This window comes from Trachemys scripta, chromosome 11 (genome assembly GCF_013100865.1).
Source record: "Trachemys scripta elegans isolate TJP31775 chromosome 11, CAS_Tse_1.0, whole genome shotgun sequence".
Taxonomy (NCBI): Eukaryota; Metazoa; Chordata; order Testudines; family Emydidae; genus Trachemys; species Trachemys scripta.
The window spans coordinates 8,154,389-8,180,436 of NC_048308.1; the positions used below are offsets into that span (position 1 = coordinate 8,154,389).

At 42.7% G+C, this 26,048-nt stretch overlaps 1 protein-coding gene across 27 annotated transcripts in view; it reads right to left on the bottom strand.

Annotated features, from left to right (window-relative positions):
* CLASP1 (cytoplasmic linker associated protein 1) overlaps positions 1–26,048 on the bottom strand; it is a 263,544-nt gene that overhangs the window by 213,404 nt on the left and 24,092 nt on the right. For all 27 annotated transcript variants that reach the window (XM_034785912.1, XM_034785914.1, XM_034785910.1 and 24 more), the window contains exon 2: positions 23,309–23,794. In XM_034785912.1, coding sequence (XP_034641803.1) covers positions 23,309–23,503 — 195 coding nt within the window. In that variant the 5' untranslated portion in view covers positions 23,504–23,794. The remainder of the gene's footprint in view (positions 1–23,308; positions 23,795–26,048) is intronic.

A 26,048-nucleotide genomic window follows, 5' to 3' on the forward strand; every position in this document is an offset into this window, starting at 1 on the left:
CCTGCAGGATTGTTCCCCACCGGGCAAATTGCCCCTTCAGGCACTGTATCAGCTTGCCTGAGACAGAATTCTGCATCCGTATCCCAGTAACCAAAGTTTCTCAGGCACTTACATACACCTCAAAAGGGAGTTTCACAATCTAAATATTCCTGGCTTCCTCTCTGCTGCTCAGATCAGGCTCCCCCTTCAGGGCCTAATCCTGCTCCAACGGAACTCTATGCAAGTTTTGCATTTGAGTTCAATGGGAACAGATATGAGACTTTTTTTTAAAATCACTTTTTTTAGTTAGGACTTGACACTGAGAGGTGCCCAGCACCCACACTTGAAGTAAATAAGAGCTGCGATCTCATATCGTGGAATCATCATTACCACTGAAAACTAAGCAGCTTTCCTGTCACTGAGAGGGTCCAGGCACAGTGAGAACTCTGCGGTCAGGTTCAATCACACTGAACATCTCTGCGACACAGTAAAACGTCTCATACTTGTGACAGTTCATTATCTAGCAGCAGCTGACAGGTTCTAATGAACTTTTTAATGACTCAGGAAAGCTTTCACGTCACCATATATATCTTTCTGTCACAGACCGTACATATCACACGCTAAATTACAGGAAGCAGGCTTGTGTGTTCAGAATGAACTGTCCCAGGTTCCCTACAGATTCTCTGGTGACCAAATTATGCTGCAAAACGTGTCCCTAGAGCCAGAACAAGCCATGGTCTACGCACAAAGTTCAAGCATTTTTAGCCCTAGGGGGCTGTGACAGCAGCCCTGAGGCAGGCAAATCAGTAACAGCAGGATCAAGGGAGCGACATTATTTTTACAAACCCTTTATCTTCCTCTGTCTTCAGCTGGCCCCCACATCCACAGCATCCACTCACCTCAAAAACATTACTGGATTTATCTCCCAACACCCCTGTGAGGTAAGGCAAAATTATCCCCATTTTACAGATGGGAAACTGACACAGAGAGTGATAAGTGACTTGCCCAAAGTCACACAGTGAGCCTGTGACAGAGCTGGGAATTGTACCTAGATCTCCAGCATCCCATCTAGTGCCTTACTCTCAGAATAATCCTGCCTCAACTCCCCAGCCCGAGCTTGTGCTCTGTGCACTTGGGTTTGCAATGCCCTGCTCTAACATTAAGCAACATCTCACTTGATATGTAGTAACCTGCACTGCAGCGCAGTTTGATGCAGAAGCTACTGAACAGCATGTATTCCTGCTAGGGTGACCAGACAGGAAGTGTGAAAAATCGGGACAGGGGGTGGGGATAATAGGAGCCTATATAAGAAAAAGACCCAAAAATCAGGACTGTCCCTATAAAATTGGGACATCTGGTCACCCTAGTTCCTGCTGCTAAGTATTCTTTGAATCACAGAGTCAGAGACCATTTGAACACATTAATCACCACCAGCAGCCTAGCCATGAACATTAATGGGTTTTACTCACATCAAGTTACCCCATTGTCTACTCATCTCAAAACCTCAGTCACGGGAGAAAAAATGTATCTGGATAGTGATCAAGGCTCCCATTTCAGTTTTAAAAATTCATGCACAGCCTTTGAATGATCTGCTGGACTTTCTCTCTGGAGCTTTTTCCACACACAGACGAACAGGAAGAAAACATGCAACAGATTCTAAATGGGCCAAGTTTGGGAATTTGTCTAAACTCTGCTGTTTTCTTGTTTTGATAACCTACACTGTAATCCCCTCAGGGCAGGGACTGTGTCTTCGTGTATTTTCCTGTAAAGCACCATGCACCCCTGCAGCAGTATAGGAACAATGGAAGAACTCACTGGCTCTATGCAAATTACCAAAAACTCCAGTTCCGGAACCCCCCTGTAAACATGCATGATTGTTACTGTGACTTGTTTACGCAGCAAAGTTTGCTCCATTTCAGATCTGGTGTTCAGCAAATTTGGATTTTGCTGTTGTAAACCCATTGTTTTACAGTCTGACCAACTGAAGCACAAGGGAGCATTTTGCTCAACATCAAACATGGGGAACTGGCTGCAAGCTAGATTCAAAACCAAGCCCTTCTGTTTTAACTGCTAGATCACTCTCCCGCTGTTATCCATCAAAACTAAATAAAACATACGGATTGCTCCTTAGGGGATCACAGTGGTGGAGGGTTTGGCTGGCTTGGAGGATCAGTAACAGAATACAGAGCCTGCCTTTCACATCTAGGGCACATTTTGAGACTGCATGCGCTTCAGGGCAGGAGCTGTGCCCTCCTCTGTTTGGAAAGCCTAGCAGATTTTGGGCACTACTGAAAGCCAACTATTATTGTTAAGGTCACAGACAGCTCAGATCCAGCTCAGTGAGACCAAGAGCCATTCCCACCTGATGGGTTTTCAATGCCTATATGAACTCAGTTTGGTGGTCTCCGGCTGTATCCCAGAGGACAACTGGACTCATCCCATCACAAAACCCACCATCAAAATGGATGCTAGACACAAGACGGGCACGGAAAATGCATTATCCTCTCAACCCTGAGCAACAAGCCTGTACTACCTCTTCCCAGGGGTCGCCTCCCTTATACATTAGAGGATTTCCATGACCAGGGGCATCAGACTGGCATCTTTTGCCAGTGCCAAATTCATGCTAAAGGTCAAAGGAAATAAAAAGGTGAGTATGGAACCTAATGCAAACAGCTAGAGGGACCAGGCAAACAGACCAGTGCTGATGTCTGACTGTCTGGCTATTACCTGACAGACTCCCTGTCTGATATCCTTCTTTAAACACCCCAGTTGGAACTTCCTTAGAATCACACTTTGAAAGCCGGCTAAGCCAAACAGGACCCAGGCACTCTTATGTTGGCATAAGGGCATCCACTCATGGAATTAATCAGGTACAACTGTGACGCTTCCGAGGGCTGAGGGGCACCTCGCCACCACCACCTCATCGATGCACATTCCCAGTGTAGACCAGCCATTAGCTGTGATCTTCTGCTTGTGAAGCAAGCCCACTGTCAGCTTACTTCTCAAGTGAAAGATGCAGAGTTTCTCTCTGGGATGGTCTACACTGAAAAGTTACATCCTCATAGCCATGGCTCCCAGGCCTGTGAAAAATCCAGACCCTGAGACACATAGTTAAGTGATCTAACCCCCAGCATGGACAGCGCTGGGTTAATGGAAAGAATTCTCCCATTGGTATAAGCACAGTCTACATAGAATCACCACAGCAGTGCAGCTGCAGTGTTTCAAATGTAAACAAGCCTTTGTCTCTACAGTTACAGCCCAAAACTCCACTGTTTGCACTTGTCAAGAAGATAGCCCCCCGTAGCTGGGGTCTTCCTGACCAGGATCTCCCCGGAAACTTTGCAATCACTTGATTAGCCCTGTGCTCAGACTGTAACTGGGTGCCCATTGTGAACCATACAATATTCACTTTACATGTAAACAGACAGGTAGATAAACATCTCTTGCCCTGTTTCTCACCTTTTCTGGTGACCAGCCCCAAGTCACAGACCGTAGGAATATAATTTTCAGTGTGTATGTGTGTACACACACACACACACACACACACACCCCTCCTTACCTATTATCCCTACACACATTTCTCAATAATTATGAGGACTAGTGTGACACAGGCTTTCATTAAAGACCTTACACGATGCTCTTTGGTGAATACGCAAGATAGCAGACCCAGGGGGTCCCTGTGACCCTTATGCACCTCTGTGCCCTCTGTCTTGTGGCACCAAGCTGTCCCTAGATCACAACTCTATGCGCAGACAAGCCCTCATTGCAGAAAAGTTTGAAAGGAACCTGCTTTTCCCTGAAGCTAACCCAGGACAATGCTGCGGGGTGGTGTGCGGTGCTCCTGCTTCTCAGCGAACTCTTACACAAAGAGAGACTCATTTCCTGCTCAGCTTCCCATGGTCCAGCAACCTGAGAGTTGTGCGTATCTCTCTCCACATTGAAGGAGATGGCAATTTTTATGAGCTTGCGTTGTGCAGATCTTTCTGTACAGTGCAAGACAATATTATTTTGGGCTCACATCCCCAAAGGTGGTGTGCATGTGAGTGCTGGGTAAATCTCCTAGCTAAGTCCTCCCACACAGAGCTGATTTCAGTCTGTGTCTGCAGCGGGGTGTGGCCTTACCTGTGTGTGTGCACAAGAGAAGGCTTGGGAGCCTAGCACAGCAAGAACAGGGTGAGGAAACCCAGGCTGGTGGCTCAGTGGGATCCCAGCACATCAGGTGGCATCTCGGACGGGGGTCGAACCTGTCACACTGAGCACCTCTGAAAGTCAGGCTCAAAGTGACAAACTGGGCAATGCAAAACTGAGGCATCCAAATTCAGTGGCCACTTTTGAACATTTTGACCTTACCCTATCTGTGCCTCAGTCTCTCCATCTGTAAAACAGAAACAATAACACAGTACTTCCCTCCCACACCGTGGTAAGGAAGAGTTTATTAATGTTTGCAAAGCACTGTGATGGTTGGACAGAGGGCAATACAGCAGTGCAGACAACAGTTCCCTGATGGGTCAGGTCACTTTGTTGGATTGTAAAGTGCTTTAGGATCCTTTGGGATGAAAGGCCTCCACAATTATAAAATATTGTTTATTAATATTGTCCTTCCAAAGTGATTTTTACCTTCCTTCTTTGATCTAGCATCAAAAGATGCTCTTTCGAGTTTTTTGTATCATTAACTATGCTAGTCAGATGAGCAATGAAACTCCTCTATGCAACTAAGTGTTTGCAGGAAGCGCTAGTGTAGAAAAAATTGTTTACTTAATATTCAGAGCTCAGATCTTGCAAATTTTTCACGTGCAAAGCTCCCAGTAAATTTTATATGCAGAACAATATCAGGAAAGGCCCTTAAATATTAAAGATAATATGATGTATTATTTGTATTGCAATGGCACCTGCAATGGCCCCCACCCCATTACACTAGGCACTGACCAAACATACAACAAAAAGATGGTCCCTCCACCAAAGAGCTTACAATTTAAGGCTATGACCAGGCAACACTAAAAAGTTAGTGAAAAAGCCACACCTCTGAGCAACGTAGTTAAGCCGACCTAACCCCCAGTGCAGACAGCGCTAGGTCGACAGATGAATTCTTCCACTGACCTCGCTACTGCCTCTTGGGAAGGTGGATTAACTATGGCAACAGGGGAACCCCTCCCGATGCTCTAGTGAGTGTCTACACTGAAGCGCTGCAGCTGTGCCACCATAATGGTTTACGTGTAGACATAGCCAATGTCTATACTTCAGAGCCTAGACCAATATAGTAACCTCCTAGCGTAGACACAGCATGCACCAACAGAAGGAGTTTTTCTGCCAATGTAGGAACACACCTCCCCGATGTTAGCGATGCACAAACTGTTGGCCTAGTTCCATCTACACTGGAGGGTTGGTCAGCATAATTGTGTCGCTAGGAGATGTGTTTTTTTCACACCCCTGACTGACAAAACCATGCTGGTATAAATTTTAAGGGGAGACCACACATTAGGAAAACAAGAGGACTGCAATCTAAAGCTTGGTTTACACTTAATATTTATACCAGATTTTCCACACCTCTGAGACACACACAACCCCCAGTGGTCGATGGGAGGGCTTCTCCCATCAACATAGCTCCCGCCTCTTGGGGAGGTGGAGACGGAGTACATACGCCATTAGGAGAAGCTCTCCCGTCAGCACGCATAGCATCTTCACTAAGCTCTATAGTGGCACAGCTGCGTCGGCACAGTACTGTAAGTGCAGACAAAGCCCTAAGACTTCCAGATCTCACAAATTGCAGGATTTATATTTGTTTGTTATCCATACCTGTAGACAGAATACACTTGTCTACATTTGTTACTGTCCAGCAGAAAAGATGTATCGAAATACAAGATCTGGAATGCTTCCGAAATGTAACATTAAAAAAAGCAAAAACACACTCTTGCTTTTTATGAAATAGGGGAGCTTGATGCACTGAGGAGGAGATGATTAGTAAAATGAGCGGAGAATATTCTTTTTCAAGTTTCTATCTCATCTTTTGATGCGAGATGAAAATAAAGGTAAGATTCACTTTGAAGGTATGCTGCAGTTTGCAAAATGAACACTAAACAGAATAAACTAGATTGGAAAACAGGAGGGATACACACACACACACACACACACACACACACACACACACACACACGACAAGGAGGGCCTTATCCATGTTGCAACTGGAACTCTGCCATCCACAAATATAGTGACTGCTTGTCATCGGGGGATTGGGGGGGAGGAAAGATGATCTTGTGATTAAAGCAATGATCTGGGACTCAATTCTTGTCTCTATTTTCCTGCCACACCTGGGACCAGATTACCAAAAGAGCTCAGTACACTGGAAATTGAGCTCTCTTGAAAATCTGGCCTCAACTGGGAGTGCTGAACATTGGGAAGCCTGGTCCGTAGAGCTTATCTTCGCTACAAAATTGTATCACATTTGAACACAACCGTGAAAAGATAACTAACATGATGCTGAGCATGACTGCCTGGGTCAGTACAGATGAAGGCAGATCACACTCAGTATTGTGTCAAACCATAGGGCTTGTCTCCACTACCGGCGGTGATCGATCCACCGCGAGTTGATTTAGCGGGTCTAGTGAAGACCCGCTAAATCGACCACCAATCGCTCTCCCATCAACTCCGGTATTCCACTGGAACAAGAAGAGTAAGGGGAGTCGACTACAGAGTTTCTCCCATCAACCCAGCATAGTGTGGACCCTGTGATAAATAGATCTAAGCTACGCCAACTTGAGTTACACTACTAACATAACTCAAATAGCGTAGTGTAGACCTGCCCTTAGGCTCAGATCACAATCTAATTTGTAATTTAGACAGGGTTAGATTCTGTTACACTAGTTACAGAGTAGCAGCCATGTTAGTCTGTATCCGCAAAAAGAACAGGAGTACTTGTGGCACCTTAGAGACTAACAAATTTATTAGAGCATAAGCTTTCGTGGACTACAGCCCACTTCTTCGGATGCATATAGAATGGAACATATATTGAGGAGATATATATACACACATACAGAGAGCATGAACAGGTGGGAGTTGTCTTACCAACTCTGAGAGGCCAATTAAGTAAGAGAAAAAAACTTTTGAAGTGATAATCAAGCTAGCCCAGTACAGACCTACCCAGTACAGAATTATCACTTCAAAAGTTTTTTTCTCTTACTTAATTGGCCTCTCAGAGTTGGTAAGACAACTCCCACCTGTTCATGCTCTCTGTATGTGTGTATATATATCTCCTCAATATATGTTCCATTCTATATGCATCCGAAGAAGTGGGCTGTAGTCCACGAAAGCTTATGCTCTAATAAATTTGTTAGTCTCTAAGGTGCCACAAGTACTCCTGTTCTTGTTACAGTAGTGTAAATCTGGAGTAATCCATTTGAAGTCAGAGGAATTACTCCAATTTACCCTCAATATTTCACTGAGATCAGAATCCAGCCCATAATATATTAAACTGTGAACGGGTTTGAAGCAGAATGGGGAGGGAACAAATCGGACAGCAGGAACCCCCTTCCCCATCATTGGACATTGATCCACAAAGCGCAATGAAAACAAGGAAAATGTTAGGACTAATTACTGCTGAGGTAGAACAGAAGATTTTTTTTTTTTTAAAAGAGACACTCATTCAGTTATCATCAAGCCACATAGTTTTAAGGATCTAATCTTTAAGAAACTAAATCTCCTTATCCTGTGTTACTTTCACCAGGTTTGATTCATAGATTTTAAAGCTAGAAGTGACCATTAGATAAGGCCACAGAATTTCACCAGTTACTCCTGTATTAAGCCCAATACCTTGTGTTTGACTAAAGTATACCTTCCAGAAAGGCAGCCAGTTTTGATTTGAACAAGACTTCAAATAAAATCAAAAAGACAATTAAAACTATAAAAAAGAAACACACACACACACACACACGTTATATTATAAACTGTATACAAAGACACAACAATTAGTATTTCCCTGATCACAGAAAACACATAAGTTGATTTCATTTTGCTTGTCAACATTTTCTAGTTCTTTCAAGTTCTCATAACTACCAGCCCATGTGTTTGGGTTGCAAACACTGTTTTTTGTTTCCACAGGAATTAAAATAGTAATATGGAAATATTTCTACTATCTTGTGTTTTGTAAAAAAACAAACCCAAAACTCAATGCCACAATAACTGGCATGTAAGTGTGAATTTCTACCATGAACAAAAGATTAACCGGATAGAAAAAAAGAAAGGACCAATATGTTCCTATTCTAAAATCCCCAAAAATGTTACAGGGAGCTAAGCGTTCAAAAGTTTACAGTGAGAAAAAAAGCAAGTGATCACTATAAAATTCAACAACAAAACTCTGAATTCTGTAACAATAAGGTAAATCAGATTAGTTAGCCTTAATTATCCACTATGAAGAGTTAGCCTTGAAGAAAATGTCTTCCCTAAAAAGAAGCATTGTATGAACCATAATTCAAATGATCCTTATAAACAAACATGCATGCCAGAGACAATGTCACAGATGCTGCTACAAATGTTTCAGAGTTAAGCCTAAAAATTATTAGAGACATATATCAGAATCATCTTAACTGAGCTAAGATGTACATTGAACATGACATCACATCTCATCGGGCAGCCTGCATTTGGGGTGTGCTATTCACAGAGCAGCTGCTGCCTGCTGTCCAATCCTGGTTCAAATGAAGTCTGTGTGAGTTTTGCCTCTGACTTCGACGGCAGCATGGTCTGGATGTAAATGAAGTACATTACTTACCACTGTCCCATCCCCATGTGTACTATTCTGCATGAAAGGCAGGTTAAAAGTATTTTTCCCAGAGTCACTCCTCAAATTACCATATGCCAGAAATCCGATCTGGCAGCCGGAGTAGCCCATTCTGACTGCCTTTCTGACCCACAGCAAGCAGTTACCAATACCAGATTTCACCACCCTCCTCTCTCAGCTCAGAGACACATGAAACTGAAACTGCCGCTAGTTTTGAAAGGAACAGAAGGAAGACGAACACACTGTACGTAAACCATGTTCTCTACGCTCATCACCCTGGATCTCTGCTACCTTTGGAGTCTTCTCCTTGAGCTTCCATGAATTTGGCTTCTTCGCTCAAATCCTGCCTTGCTGAGCATTCTTGCAGCAACTCTTCCTCGGGGTCTGTCCTTAGTCCCCCCTTCTCTTTCCCTACACTCACTGCCCCTGGGTTACCTCACCCGCAAAGATGACTCACAAACCTGTCTCTCCTGCACGCCATCATCCCATCAGCCTCTTTAGCATCTCCTTGGCATATCCCGCCATATTAGGAATAGAACTGTCTCTCTCTCCCCCTCATATGGGCAATTCTACTCAGCCACTATCTTGGTGCATTTTCTCAGACACTTCTCTAGGTCCCTATCCAGGCAGCTTTAAAAAATCCTGTTGTTTCTCTCTCTGTGTAACATCTCAAAAACCCACCGCCTACCCAAAGTCCCCATTGCCAAACCATCGCACATGCTTTGGTTCTCTCACACTTCTGCTACTGGAATGTCTTCTCCCCTCCAGCCTACCCAATATACTCCATCAAAACTTGCTCTGACTCTCATCAGAGACTTCCCCTGATATTCAGTATCAAGTTCAAATTCCCTTCCCTATTACTGCTCAGCCTAGCTCTGCCCCTGCCTTCACTTCAGTCTCATCTCACCTTACTGATACCTTTCCCTTCCCATTCACGTTTCTGTGGCTTCTCACACGCTGCTTTCACACCTGGAATGGCCTCCCTCTCTCTCCTCCGCAAACCCCCTTTCTTCGGCTTGCCCCAAGAACCCCAGCTGTCGTGCCATCTGTCTCTCTCTCATGCCTGGTTAAAAAAACCTGTACATGAATTACAGGCTACATGACCTTAGCCCTTGGCCTTATGCCTCTCGTCCTCCATCACCTCCCTGTTAGTAATATTATAGCATCCAGAGGTCCAATCGGGATTGTGGGATGCACCACCCAGGTGCCACACAAACACACGTGTGTGACAGCCCAGACCAGGAGAACGTACAATTTAAGACATGAAGTAACAAACAAATGAAGGAAATGGGGGAGAATGAAGGTAACGCTGATAGGCACACACTGTTACACACACCAGCTATGAGCATGATTCACAGGTTTTGAGACTTTTTTTTTTTTTTTAACAAACAAGATATATCGCTGATCTCAGTAATGCCTACTGACCACCTGCCTAGTCATTATCGTTTGCCATAGACATCATGGTAGAAGTACGTCTCAAGGAGAGATTTGAAGAAGTGGCTTTATAGCAAGCTATGTCTAAATCTTACAGATTTTCTCTGCATTTCCTCTCCAGGACCTGGCCTTTCCTATCCATCCACACAGCTAAAACTCTCGTCCAGGGTCTCATCATCTCATTTCCCTCACCTCGCTGCACCCCTCCACTGGCTCCTTACTCTATCACATCAACTATAAGCTGCTTGTCTTCATTTTCAAGGCCCTTCATGGCCTATCCCTACCCTACCTATTATCTCTCATTCACCATCATGATGTCAACTCCTTATCAGCCCATGATGCCAGCCTCCATCACCCACCCAGGCATCTCAGTGCTAACTCCCATGCAGCCTCTCACCCTTAAGAGGAGCTCCCCAAAGCTACCTCATCACCCTCCTTAAAACTCTCCTTCAACACAACTCCTACAAAGAAACTCAACAACAGTTAGGTCCCTGGTGTGCTGAGAACACTGCCTATTAATGTTGACCAACCCTGTCTCGTTTCCTTGTTCTCCCCAATCTGTCTGTCTCCATCTTTTGTCTCTTGTTTTACACTTAGATGTTAAGCTCTTTGGGGCAGGGGCCATCTTTTTATTTTGGATTTGTACAGCACTAGCACAATGGGGTCCTGGTCCGTAACTCTGCTCCTGGGCACTATGGTGATACAAACAATAAATAACAACAGTTTGGGAAGGGTGCTCCGTGATTAAGGAAGTCATGAAAGAGACCGAAGGTGCTGATGAAAGATGCAAATGAACAGCTGGGTGAGGCTGACATCATTGGAGACAGTTTGGGTCATGCAATCAATAACAAGAACAGATAAGTAGAGTCGTGAAGGCTCTTTAAAGGCAAACAAGAAGCTTGTATCTGACGCAGTGGAAAGGCTCACAACAGCAGTGTGACATCATCAGACTGATGAGCCGGTTGATGAGCCGGGAAAATGATCTTGACAGCAATGTTCTGCATGAACTTGTGGGGGGAGAGCGCGTCAGGTATGTTAGAGAGGAAGAGGACTGGAGGGGAGTTTTAGCTGTCTGGAAAGAAAGAAAGAAAAGACCAGCTTTCGGAAAAGTTTCCATGGCCCATTCCATCCTCTCTCTTATTGAAACTGTAAGATGCACAGGGAGGAGCTGCATTTTCTTACCTGAGGGTACCACACATGTGCAAAAGCACTACACAATAGCAATTTACACAGAACCTACACTTGAAAAACATACACAAGCAAATAGGAATGGCCTAATTCCTGATATAAACCTAATGAGGAAGCTTTCCACAAACCTAGCTAAAATTTGAAAGTTGTGAGCAGTTAAGTTTTCCAAACTGCAGTGATTTATTCTGCATGAGATTCCTTCTGAAGGACATGCAGTGCGTATGCGTACATAACTGAGTGACAAAGTAATGACCCCTTGATCCCTCAGTGTACATTGCAATGATCCTGCTGCTGCTAATTTCTCATATAATTAGGCTGGACAGAATTTGATTTTTATTTTGTATCATTTTGGTGGATAATATCAATGTTTATTTTTAACTGTTTTTCTCTATTTAAATTTTCACAGTTGTGGGAAAATAATTATTGTCTGACCCCCGATAAAGCCAGAAGACTTTAAGATTCAAAAAGTTACACCTTTATAACCCTCGAAACACAAAATTGTCAACATCGTATGTCAAAATATACAAAGTATATGAAATCAAGCTCTAGTAAGTTCTTAAGCAACATTTTTCTTACTTTTCATATCTGTAAATTTCAGCTACTCTATTATTATCAAATTATTAATTGTGTTGGTTTGTGTGTACTGTACACAGTGAAACTGGCATTTACTGACATTTATCAATAAAAATCTAATCCTTCCCAGCCTACACATAATTAAACAGGAAAGCTACATTGTTATCATGCCCTGTGATCTTAACTGGGAAAGCCCAGGGACTATTGTAGTATACACTGCAGGATCATTCCACCCACAGCACTGTAACCGTACGGATATAGGAGCGTTCATTCACATATGTTGACTGGTAATTGTTAACCCCTTTATCTTAGGCCAGGAAAAGGATGCAACAGTATTAGTCACGCCAACCCTAAAAAGCAGCAAAACTCACATTGCATTTTCTTATTCCAATGTGAACTAGTTACAGAACTCAATGCATCTCTACCCTGAAATACAGAAGTTCTGGTTCTGAAAGACCCTGCCTGATATGCACACATGAACAAGCCAAAAACCAGCACATGGGTTCACCTCCAAAGATCACTTCAATACACAGCCATTATTTGAGCACATGAATGGTCAAACATGAATCCCTCCTAGAGTGTTAAGAGTTGACGCTCCTGCCATACATCATTTGATATGCAGTTATCCCTGGTTTTGCAATAAGGCTCCAGACAGACATGAGACCTCCACGTTAGCTGCTATTAACTGGATGCAGAATCCTGAACACTCAGGCAAACAAGAATGTAACTTTTTTCTGGAGATGTGCTAGAATTTTGTTAATTTACCGGGACTAATTCAATTAGCAGAACAGTCTGATTTCTAAGATAAAACACATTTACACCGAATACCCCCCATTCCTCAGATGACCCCAGTAGTTTCAAAGCATGTTGGATGCAAAATACACTCTTTCGGCTAAATGGTATTACTGGGTTTTCAACCCTTGAAGATGCAGGCAACAGAGTATTCTCTTACATTGGTGTGGCAGCAATGCCATCATTAATGTTGTCATGCCACTTCCACTTCCTGGGCTAGAACCTGCTAGACCTTACACATGGAAGCATCTCCATAGATTTCAATGGAACTACCTGAAAAAGAAAGAATGGCAGAATTGGCCACGAACAAACCCTATTTTTCAGTCATTTATAAAATGTCCTCAAAAAGTTCCTTTTGGAGGTGAAAGTTCCCACACCTGGGACCAGCCCACAAGCTAATTTTAAAAAGTTTTATTTAAGGACCAATCCCGAAGTCTTCCCTCAGGCAAAACTCCCAGTGGCACCATGAAAAATTATCTTGTTTTGCTACACTTGGATCACTGGGAATCTTTGCTCTGGCACTTGGATAACTCAAACCCAGCTTTGTTTTAAAACTCCATGCTTGGCACAGACATTGGCAGGCTTTGCTTCATTTGAGGAGACATGTTCTGGAAAGAAAGTTATGAACAGAGCTTGTGGGAGGTGGGTTTCGCTTGGGGAAAATAGGGACTAACTGGAAAAAAACAGAGCATCTACCTCCACTGTATTCCATGTCCTGCTTCTTGCTGCGTCTAAGTCTTACTAAAAAGTGTAGAGATAAACCCAAACCTGAACAGAGCGTTGTATTGTCTAGTAGTTAGAGAACATGACTAAAATTCCAAAGGACCATGAAGGGATGTCTTAATTCGGACTGACAAATTGTTTAGCCTTGGACTTTGACATATATACAGGATATATATCTCCAAAACATCGCTATCTGGAAGCCTCAGATAATGTGTGATATTCCATCAACTGAAGGGACACAGAAGAGCCAGAATCAGGCCTGTAGCATGAGAGCAAGCCCCTATCCCAATCAGTTTACAACCCAAGGCCTCAATCCTGCTAAGACATATGGCACATGCTTAACATTAACCACGTGTTAGGCTTTTACATGATTGAAACCTAAGAAGGTCAGAAACTTACAAATGAGCAGGGAGCAGGAAACAGCTGAATATATCCATTTTTATTTACATAGTTAGGGTTGTGGATTGGTTTGGGTTTTTTGTTTTTGTTTTTGAACATTATAACTAGATAAAGCCAGAGCCAACTGGCCCCAGCTGAAAGTAAACCTAGTCATGGTTAACTGGAGGCATCGTGAGGTGACAATGTATTGAGATTTGAAGGAAGAGACAGGAATGGCCTTAAAGAAGAGATCAAGAAATGTGCTCCATGCATAAGGGAATGCATGGAAGAAGGTGTATAGATATTTGCAGAAGCTGACAAACAGGTGGGTGAAGCTGGTACTGCTGGTGGAATGGAGGGGGCAAAGCGACACGGTCAACTAAACATACTGAATCTGGCAATTAATGAGTCAGAAACCTCAATTAACAGGAAGCCCCACAACATCATTTTTATAGTTATCTATCAGTGTAGAACATATTAACAAGACATTAATTCTGTGCGAGTAACAGTGCTATTAATCCTGCCATTGTGGCTAAACTCCACCTCAGGTAATGACATTCTGGCTCCAAAGAATCATGGTTCCAGTGGGATGCAGTATTCTTCGCTTCCTGCCCGGTCTTGCTGTGCACTAAGAACCAGTGGGAGCTGAGGCACACAAGCCAGTCAAGTGACTTGGCACTTAAGAGGACTGCTGAGTTTTACTCCAGAAGTAGCTGCATTTCAGTGGCAAGTGAAGTGACTCTTATACCACCTATTTTTTGTATCCATTTGTCAACCACTTTGGGATCCTTTGGGATGAAAGGCATTATATACATTTAAAATAAAAGAATAATCTCAATAATCAACGATGTCAGTGCAGTTGCCTTTAAGGTAGTTATACTGTTCTAAAATAATCGACTCTACTGGCTATCACTGACCTGTTTTAATTGGAGCATCCTCAACACAGGAACATTTGAGGTATCTTTTCCTGTCAATTCACTAACTAAGCCTCGGGGGGGAAAAGTCAGCAATCTAAGGGCCTGATTCTGAGAGGGTTTCAGTATACACAACTTACCATTGGAAAAGGCCATCAATTAGGGCAAAGTTCTGTTCCCAGGAGCTCAACCCTACCCAAACAGGAAGGGCATAATATCTACCACGCCTGTCTGGGGGCAGACATGTACTCTATTTCAAAACAGGGTCTCAAGCTCTCCCCAGCCTCCTCCGGGATTCCATGGGCTACTCCCATCCAGATTTGATTTCCTAACACCTTGGCAAGCAGCTGAAAAGCACCGAAAAATTGTGTCTGGTCTGCTCAGAATCCCAGCTTGTTTTTCCACCTTCTGCAACCAGCACATCCGTAATGGATGTAAAAGCTATAACACTTTAGTACCCAACCCTGACAACCCTCACACCCCTCCCCACCACAAGCAGCCACTGAAATAAAAATCTCCTTGCTGCAATGTATATTTGGCGGTAGCTGGGAAGTTAAGCAAAACCCATATGAAAGGCCTGCGTCATGACTTGGCTTAATAGGCTACTCTATTTTTTATCCTGAATATGAAGAGCTGAAGCCAATATTAAATCTGACCTGCTCCAGCTGCTAGAGCTCCAGTATACTGCATCACACCCTCCAGTACACTCCCCATACTGTTGATACCAACGGATAATAGCTGCACCATAATGGAATCAGATTACTTGGGTAGAGTCATAGCATTAGACAGGCAGCCTAAACCACAGGAACCACACAAACAGCGGTGGAAGGAGAACTGACTAGACCAACTGGTACACAAAGAGTTTTTGGAATTATTTCAATGTCCAAAGGAAAAATATGTTGAACCAAACACATGCTACCTATAGCATAATGTCCCCCACTTTGGGCAGCTTTATAAATAGAGGTAAGGAAAGACCAGAACACGTCGGGGTGGTGGTGTAACTGCTGAAATGGAACACCAAAAAGTGCACTTGCTCCAGAATGGCTTCTAAATGCAACTCAAAGTGTTGACTGATCTGTAAAGCTCTCAGCCTCCTTTCGGATGGACTCCTGCCCCGCATACAGTAGTTGCGGTAAGCTCAGAGCCTGGGTTCCGTCAACAAAGAGCTCTGGAACATTCTTCCTCCACTGTCCACATCCCATGTCTCTTGGTCTCCATGTATAAGGTCCATCTCAGGCTTTTGCTCTAGAGGTAATTATGGATTCACGGTTATGAGGCCTTCAGGGTTGAAATCATTCAATATGTTCTGGATGTTTTTGGTCTTTATATATGGTTCAACACGCAAAGACCGAAGGGCTATTGAATGTGACTGTTCATAAACCCTCTGCAATCTGCTCTTTCCACAGATGATGAAATGGTCTCGTCTTTCCATGTGCACAAGATACTTTGAATAAAGTGCACCTACCAGAAGATCACATAATTCCTGTGTTAAGACAATGAGTTATTTCCTTTACGTCAAAGTTTTGCCCATTGAATTTCAACTGAACAAAAGAAAGTCATGTTGTAGAGAGTGAACACACACTTATAGCGAGCAATCATTCATCAGCTTAAGTTATTTTAATGGACGTTACTTTAAACTAAGCCTGCACCATCTGTTCTACCCCTCAATTACAAAGGCAGACAGAACATTATTCACAAATACACAATTAAAAAAAACAAAGGCATATAATTTAGATGCATGTTTATTTTTTTCTATTCTACTAAGCAAGATCTTGTAATGTTTCAGACAAATCAAGGTGGAAGACTGTTCCCTCTAACACAGTGGTTCCCAAACTAGGATTCGCAAAATCTTACAGCGGCTTCTCAGGAAAAAAATCCCTAATGGTGGACAGAGCTGTCCCTAGGGACCCCTGGGCTTCCAAGAGCTACGCAGATCAAAGCAAGCATATCTATCACACCGAGGAGATTTAAACTTCAAGACTCCTTATAAGAAATGGAAAGGGAGGTGGATATTTTTTGCTGTTTTTTAAATTAAATAGGGAGCTAGTATTGTTTTTAAAATTATTATGAAGAACAAATTTAAGCTTTGTTGTAACATGTGTTGTTTGCCTGGTCTACTCAAGACCTGAATGATCGTGTAGGAAGAACTCTTTGAGTTGGCTTCTTAAATACCTTCATGCTGTTTCACATCTGATACTTCTTGATGAAACATAGGAGCCTTGTCTTATAACCGGCTTATTCAAAGTGATACAAGCTACCAAAGTGAGATCTTGGAAGAGTGTTGCCGTTTTCATAATGTAATAAAAATACTGTACTGATAAATAATAATTAATAATAGTGTGTGATAAGCATGTCATCAAAACTAATTTTATATTTCCAAGATCACTGCTTTTATAATTTATACTCAGGTAAAGGAGAAAATCCCTGGAAATATTCATTTTTAGGCAGGGCTTCGCAAGACTCGACATTTTAGTGAAAGGGATTCACAGGTTGTTAAAGTTTGGGAACCACTGCTCTCACACAGTGAATCCAATCCTTGCCACAGCAAACAGAAATTCACCATAGTATTTCACTATTTGTTTATTTCAAAAAGTGTGATGCCCTGCAACTAATGATATCAACTGAGAGTTTAAAAAAAAAAAAAAAAAAAAAAAAAAAACCACAATCAGGAGCTCTGTACACAAACAAATCAATAGCAGGATCTTGGTACACAACTCAGCGCGGCTCACATCTTCTGTTCAAACCTGTATATTCTGGGTTTCATTAAACAGGACAAACTATTCAGCCATTTAAAACAAATAGTGTATTTTATCAGAAATAAGACTAAAAAGAGGGGAGAAATTTGAAATCAAAACACTGCTGAAATAAATTGCTTAACTTATGAAAGCTGATGAAAGTAAGGAAATTCAAAGGAAAGGGTTGCATCTTCTTCACAGACACCCCTCACAGCTCTTAGCAGTTCTGGAGCAATACTTTTCAATTCTGTTCCATTTGCTACACAACAGGCTCAGCTAGAGATTCAGAGCGAAGGCTGCCACAATGCTCTTCGCTGCCTGGAAGTTGGACCCTTTGAGGACAGCTAACGCCTCATTAAAAAAAACAAAAAACAGAGAAAAACATTCTATTTAGAAGCCATTTGAATTATGCTACATTGTGCCCCAATCCTGTGGGTAATTAAGTCAGTAGCAAAAACCCCATTGGCATGATGGGGCTAGGATCAGGTCTATGGTCTGCATTTTCTTTTGTGGTTTGCTTGTTTGTTTTTACCAAGAACATCTGAATTACATTTCTTTATTTCTTCAGGTTCCCTCTGCTTCTTCCTTTAACTGAACCCAAACATACATTCCTAGCACAATCCAAAGGAGTTCACAGAATGACACAGTTCACTACACAGCTAACTTTGCTGCAAATATAGGTGGCCAAAACATACCAGCAAAGTTCACTGTCGCACTGAGCTATTATCTGTAGAATGTTGTGCAAGAATAATTTAATGTGCCCTTTTCATATAAAGGATTTTCACAGAAATACACTGTACTGCAATTCTTCTGTCAAGCTATTACCCACACCGACAGAAGCACTCCTCCAGTTGGCGTAGGTAGTGCCCACATTGAAGCATTGCAGCTGTACCGATTTAAGTGTAGACATGCCTTTTCACAAAGACCAATGAGCAGCCATTGTACACTAACAACTTTTGGTTGATGCAGGCTAGATGCTGAACTGTCATCCTAGGAAGAATCCAGATAATGGAGTGGCTGATAGAGGACTCGATTAATAAATTAAAGGAGGGTAAATGTAAATAATACAAATCAACATGGGTTTCTGGAAAACAGAGCCTGTCCGACTAACTTGATATCTTTTTTGATGCGATTACAAGTTTGGTTGATAAAAGGAAGAGTGCTGGCATAATATACTTGGACTTCTGTAAGGCATTTGGCTTGGTACCACGTGACATTTTTGATTTGAAATCTAGAATGATATAAAATTAACATGCCACAAATTAAATGGATTAAAACCTGGCTAACTGGTAGGTCTCAAATTGTAATTGTAAATGGCCAATCATCTTTGAGATGGTGTATTTCCAGTGGGGTCCCACACGGATTGGTTCTTTGGTCCTACACTATTTAACAATTTTAGCAATGACCTAGAACAGGGATCGGCAACATTTGGCACATGGCCCATCATGGAAATCTGCTGGCGGGCCAGGACGTTTGTTTACCTGCAGCATCTGCAGGAACGGCGAACCGTGGCCAGTGGGAGCTGCAATTGGCCGAACCTGTGGACACTGCAGGTAAGCAAACCATCCCGGCCCACCAGCGGATTTCCCTGATGGGCCACGTGCCAAAGGTTCCGATCCCTGACCTAGAAGAAAATATAAAATCATCTCTGATAAAATTCGCAGAGGACATAAAAACTGGGGGAGTGATAAATAACAAAGAGGACAGGTCACTGATTCAGAGTGATCTGAATTGCTTGGTAAACGGAGCGCAAGCAAACAAATTGTGTTTTAATACAGCTAAATGTAAATGTACACATCTAGGAACAAAGAATGTAGGTCATCAGTACAGAATGGAGGACTCTATCCTGGAAAACAGTGACTCTGACAAACATTTGGGGGTCATGGTAGTCCCATGCAATGGTCTTTTGTTCCAGCCTTCCTATGCTGTGTTTTAGATACTGGCTAGTCCATATGTAATTCTCTTTACAGAGTACATAAGAACATAAAAGAGTGGCCATACTGGGTCAGACCAAAGGTCCATCTTGCCCAGTATCCTGTCTTCCGACTGTGGCCAATAGCCATTGATGGACCTATCCTCCATGAACTTACCTAGTTCTTTTTTGAATCCTGTTATAGTCTTGGCTTTCACAACATCCTCTGACATGTAAGTTATTAAATATGCAGTGTCTCTGTCCCCAAGGATGTTCATCAATCGCAGCCATAGGTCTGTGTAGTCACAGATTCCCACACCTACTAGCTGCAGCAGCATTAATGGCAATGCATGCTAGAGAGTGGAGAAAGGAAGGCATTGGACATGGTCCCCAAGTGCCTTTCTTCCTGGGGACATCCTTCATATATACTTTGATAGAAGATTATCAGACATTATGAATTGCTTTAGAGGGTCTTCTACACTGCACAAAGGCATACAGCAGTTTGTTATCTCACTTGTAGAGAACAGACTTGCCGATTAAATGCTGCAAGATCAGTTTGGGTATTACTTACACTATTTTAGGCATGACACTTTGACTGGAGCAATGCACTCCCTTCCCCCAGCCACCCCTTTTTTGCTACAGCCTTCTGACAAGGGTGGTGCTGTACTCTGGCTGGTGCCAAAGTGAAGGATTCCGCAAACTATGGTGTAGACAAGGCCAGAGTTTTTTAAAAAAAAAAAAAAGGTTGAGCACAATTATTGAACAGCTGAGGCCTGTGCACTCCAAGAGGGAACTTAAATCCTCTCTTTAAATAGATTTACTCTTGTTATGTCGGTGGCAGTGGGGACTCATTGTTTTGAATTCTGAATTGGGCAGCCCTGTGAAAGTCACTTAGCCAGTGTGTGCTGATGTTTCCCCAACTATCAAATGGAAATACTGGGCTGCTGTCAGGCTTAGTTAAAAGCAATACTGTGCGCAGGTCACAGCCATGAGTAAACCACACACACTTGCCTATGCTATTGGATCAGTCACTCTAATCCCTCCTAAGCTTGAGACCTTCCTTTTTATTGATGAAATGTTAAGGAACAGCAATTCTGAATTTCTGTTTCCACACAGTCTCGGTCTTTGCTTTAAATAGACACTTCCAGACTTGGGGATGGGGCAAGAGGGAGAAAGAGACAGACACACTGTAAATGCTGACTTCTTCAACAGTGACCAAACACTTCCAGTCAAATCTCCAGATGGCTACTCTGTGGCGGTGAAAAGTAACCAGCGGTTATTTAGAAGAGTCCCTGGATTTGATCAGATATCAGTAGCACCCCCTAGCCTCACTCACACATCTTGTTACATGCAAGTAGCACTGAGCAAAGGAACCTGAGCTCCTATGATCCCTCCAAGCAGCCAACAGGGAGGGAGACAGTAATTCAAATGCAGGGAGCCACAACAATATATGGTATGCTATCGTGCAATATTTACAACTAGGTGGTATGCTGCGATGGTGCAGTTTGGTGAAGCAAACATCCCAATGCACATACCTCTGAGCTAAAGGCTCTCCAGTCACCATCTCTATGTGAAGGGCCTTTGTTTAATTAGCAGATACACCGCTACCTCAATATAACGCGACCCAATATAACACGAATTCGGATATAATGCGGTAAAGCAGTGCTCGGGTGGGGGAGGGGAGGGCTGCACACTCCGGTGGATCAAAGCAAGTTCAATATAACGCAGTTTCACCTATAACGCAGTAAGATTTTTTGGCTCCCGAGGACAGCGTTATATTGAGGTATTCTATAGATCAGTGGTTCCCAAACTTGTTCCACTGCTTGTGCAAGGAAAGCCAGTACGTCCCTCGGCCCGCGCCGCTTCCAGCAGCTCCCATTGGCCTGGAGCAGCGAATCGCGGCCACTTGGAGTCGCGCTCGGCCGAACCTGTGGACGCGGCAGGTACACAAATCGGCCCGGCCCGCCAGGTGCTTTCCCTGCACAAGCAGTGGAACAAATTTGGGAACTACGACTATAGATAATTCATGTTATAAAGTACTGTGAATGCTAACCATTAGTTTCCATAACAGTTAGTGACAAACACTGAATGTAGTCACTGCCTCAATTTATATAACAAAAAAAATTTACATATTTCAAATGTGAAGTCATAAAGAATGTGAGACTATCTGGAGGTGTAACGACCTATTTACCTTTTCTGCCTCCCTCATCCCCATGAAATTCCTTGCTGGAAGTTGCGAGAATGCACATTCCAATTGTAAAGAAAAAAAAAGCTACTGTAAAAAAAAAATCTCTTACTCTGCATTTTAACTTAATGCTGAACTTGGCACATCTTATGTATCTACGTAACCTGTATCAATTTTTAAAACCCCTACAAATAGCAAAAGTTTGACACTAAATTCAAGTTTACAGTATCTGTGAATTCCATCTTCAATAGTAAGATAGCATGACAGATGAGGAACTACTTAGCAAGAAGGAAAAAGCATGCTGCTATACCCTCACATAACAGTACATGTTCCCCATTAGTGACGATAGCGCGCACACATCAGGATGTCTTTGTAGTTTGAACCGGAAATGATATTCCACTGACTTTTTAGATAACTTCTGCATGCTAAGGGTGGAAAGAAGTTCAGCTTCCACCACAATTGCTCAGTGCCAGACCAAACTTACTCAAAATTCAGTTGCACAAATACATACAAAAGAAAGGGTAAGGCATAAAAATGCAGCTCATTTGATAAGTGTGTAAAGTATGAAGAAGTTCTTGCACCCATTGCCAGATCAAAAATTCTGTGAAAACAAACAGTGAAATGGAGTTGGGGAAAACACTGAACTCTGGATCACCTGCAACTGGTATTCCAGGCTCTCCATAATGCCAAAGGACACAAATAATTGCAGAGTGAATCATGGTTAATTCACTCAAGGCTCTGGGTCTCCATAGGAGTTTTTGATCGCATTCTCATGAGAATTGAGCAAAGTCTTCTAGTTATCCACAACAGAAGCACCATACATTTCTCATACAGGCTGGCCAATGTGTTTCAACCATGCTTTGGGGGAAACCTATCCTTGCTCTCCAAGACTCCCCCCCAAAAAGGAAGCTAACTAGTGCAAACTGTAATGGTAACACTTGTTCACTTAGACAATCAACTTGTTACACAAAGGCCAAATAGGCCTTGGACAGTGGTGACTGATTGCTATGTAGAATTCTATGTCCTACCACCCATTCCTGTCCCCCAATGACATCACTACAAATGGTAGCAAATTCCGACACAGAAAGCTCATTCAGCCATTGTATCCCTTCTTCAGCTATTAAATATAATGTTTTCACCTCTCTTAGCCAGAAGGCCAATACACTGACATGTTGTATTACAAAAACAGTTAATAACAAAACTCATATTAGCTGTTGTTCAATGCAAGAGTGAAAGAATACTGGCAGCTTATATGCAAATTTTACAATAAAATCAAGTAGTATATTTCAGATCTATACAGCACAAATTCATTAATTCCTGTTAACAATGAGACAACTATTGGAGATGACCAAATCCCCCAAGTAAATGAACAAGCTACACAAACAATCCAAGTTATCTCATTGCAAAATGTAACCTGGTATTCAATTTGGGGAAAAGCTTACTTGTGATTTAAAATACAAAACATTAGTACACATGTTTGTTAAAGTAATGAAGTCTTAGTACCGTGGGTCCTTGACTACAGCATCAGCTACAAAATCTTGATTGAGAAATGGGGTGAGAACAGTGGGGTTTAGTAGGACTATGATGAAGTCTGCAGAACAAGTGAGAATGAACAAGACTCTGCTACGTAACTTTCGTTTAAAGGAAGTTCCTTACAAATAAGACAATATGACTTGCCAGACTGAAGCAGTATTAGACTCTAATCACTTTTCCCCAAGCAGATCTTACCTTGTAATTGCTGGAATTTACCCAAGACGTGGCAAGTCCATCAACCATTTTATCCAACATAGTCTGATCATGTTCAAGATCAGCAGACTTCTGTTTATCTGAGCAATAATCTATCAATTCTTGGCCAACCTGAAGTCTCTTTCCAACGTCTTTCTGAAGCACCTGCGCTAAGCAATACTCCATACTGGGCTCCATGGTGTGCTAGAAATACAGCACCGGCGAGAATAAAGCTAGAGGGCAGTAGGTCTGAGAAACCCCACTATAAATGTATCCTGTAGGTCGCCTCTTTGTTCGATGAAGGTTACTGAGGGCCTGGGTTTCAAAGATGCAATTCTGGGAATGGCAACAATGCACCATGTGTGTCTGAAGAGCAGCTGGCAGGATATTAAAAGTCCAATTTAAATAACTAGTAATAGATAAAGCTGCGAGTGGTGCAGCAATGTTGTATTATTGGGTCTGGAATATTTCCTAGTTCAGCAGTCCATTCTGCAAGAAATGAAATAAGACAGCATTTTAGGTTAAACAAATTAAATACGAAGAAAATCAAAAGCAAGTCACAAAATAGGTTATTCATCTGAGGGACGTAAAGATGTAATAAACTGGATACAGATGATATAGCTAAGACTTTTTTTAAACAGACAGCATTAGGTAAGTTAGGACAAAGCCCTTAGGTTATGTTTCAAAAAAAGGCAGTTCTCCATCAGTCCCCTGAGAAGCAGCTTTAGTGATAGATCCAGCAAATCTGGGTCTCAAATAAGGGCTGATGAGAATTCAGTGTATTCTGTCTGTCCCCAAAGGTAGAGTGATGATCCCATGATACGGGCCATCAGTCACTGAGAAAGTATGTCTGTTTTAAGAAATGAGTGCAGAAAGAAATGTGGATCTCATTTGACTGCTAACTTTCAACCATCACTGCCATCAGAATCTGTATCAGACTTTAGGCCCTGTCTAAAATACAGGTCAAACAGCAGAAAGCCAGAACCACAGAAGATAGTTTTTGCAGCTTCTTAACAAAAGCTGTTTCCAGGGATCAAACTATGATGAGCCACCTTACAGCATGGTTTTGTCAACTGGCTAACACCATGCAGCCCTCAATATGCTGGCCTGGGAAATAGCATTAGCCCTTACAAACATAATGTTTAAAATGAGGTGTAGCTAATACTGTTTGAGATATCCTGTAAGCAGGGCCATAAAGGAAACTCAGGGGCCAAACTCTGCTCTCACTGGGGATTTATAGCAGCGTAATCCATGGCATAGCTCGGGATTCTCATCTCTGTAACAGAGCAGAGTGTGCCCTTAAATGTTCCTTTTCAGCAGGGCTTTTCTGCATCTTAACACAAGCTGGTGAAGTATGTCAAGGAACCTCCAGGCTAATGCTGCCGACTGGAAATCTCGCTTTACAAGCAGCTGCAGCCTCTCTCTGCCACTCCCCCTCCATAACTAAATGAATCATCGCCACTAGCCCAGGGAGCAAGACCCCCCCATGCCTGCCCTTTAGCTTCAGTCTCCCACATGCTACTGTTAATGGCGGAAGCCAGCATCACTACGTACAATTTCCCTGAGGTGCTCTCTTTACAGGTGCCACTTTTCTTTAAAAATCGGAGGCGGGTAAGAATCTGGGATTTTTTTTACTTTCTAATAATAACATCCAAAGCTAGAAGCCTGCCCTACTTTCTGCACTAGCCCAAGGAAAGCAGGTCAGACTCAGTGCAAGGGCAGGGGGACAGGAGAGGCTGCAAAGCAGAAATCTTAACTGGAATGACCCTACAGGCACAAGTTCACTCAACTCAAAAGCACTGGGGTAGTAAACCTAATTGCTACGGCTTGAACAACAGGACCTTGGCAGTCAGTTTATTACATTTGAATAGCTGATGGCAGATGACTTACAAAAAAGCATACCTTGGAAAACAAGAATAGGCCTTACACAGCACAGGCTATTTTTCAGATCGTTATTCCAGTTCCTCTGTCTCTGCCTAATTTACAAGCTGCCCAATAAAAGATATTACCTCAGCCACCTTGTCTCTCTAATATCCTGGGATCAATACAGCTATGACCCCACAAAGAGAAGTATGACTGTATGAGACAAGCAGACTTCAAACAGAACTGCTAGACATAATCCAGTGCCTTATGTGCTATTGAGCCTTTCCACGTCTGAGGACTCCCAGCCCCATTTAACCACAACCAGACCAGGGCTGGGTGTCCCTGCCTCCTGCACTTGTCTGTGTTGCTCTTAAATCATAGGACAGCAGAGCCCTGTATATATATCTCCTTACTATATCTTCCATTCTATGCATCCGAAGAAGTGGGCTGTAGCATACGAAAGCTTATGCTCAAATAAATTTGTTAGTCTCTAAGGTACCACAAGTACTCCTGTTCTTTTTCCCCATTCTAGGTCACCAGAAAAAAAAAATCTAGCCCAGGATGGCAGTGAACAGCACTTTTTTTAATCCTGGTATTGCTTGGGGTCTCAACCCAGTTCCCACTGGACACGTGTCTGCCAAAAATTACCCGTTGTGGGGAAAAGGTCCAAGACTGAAAAGGCGACAGGGCCTGAACACCCCTCTCCCCCTTTAAAGATGGTCCCTGCAGATCAGTGCTGAAGTGAGGCATTTCACACTGTTGTGCTCTGTGCAGTACCGTCAGTCTCTATGGGCTTAATCAGGGCTTCAGGGCTTTTAATCCAGCACCATTCACAAGCAATAAGCATCCATCCCAACATCCCTAGGACTGGCCCTAAACT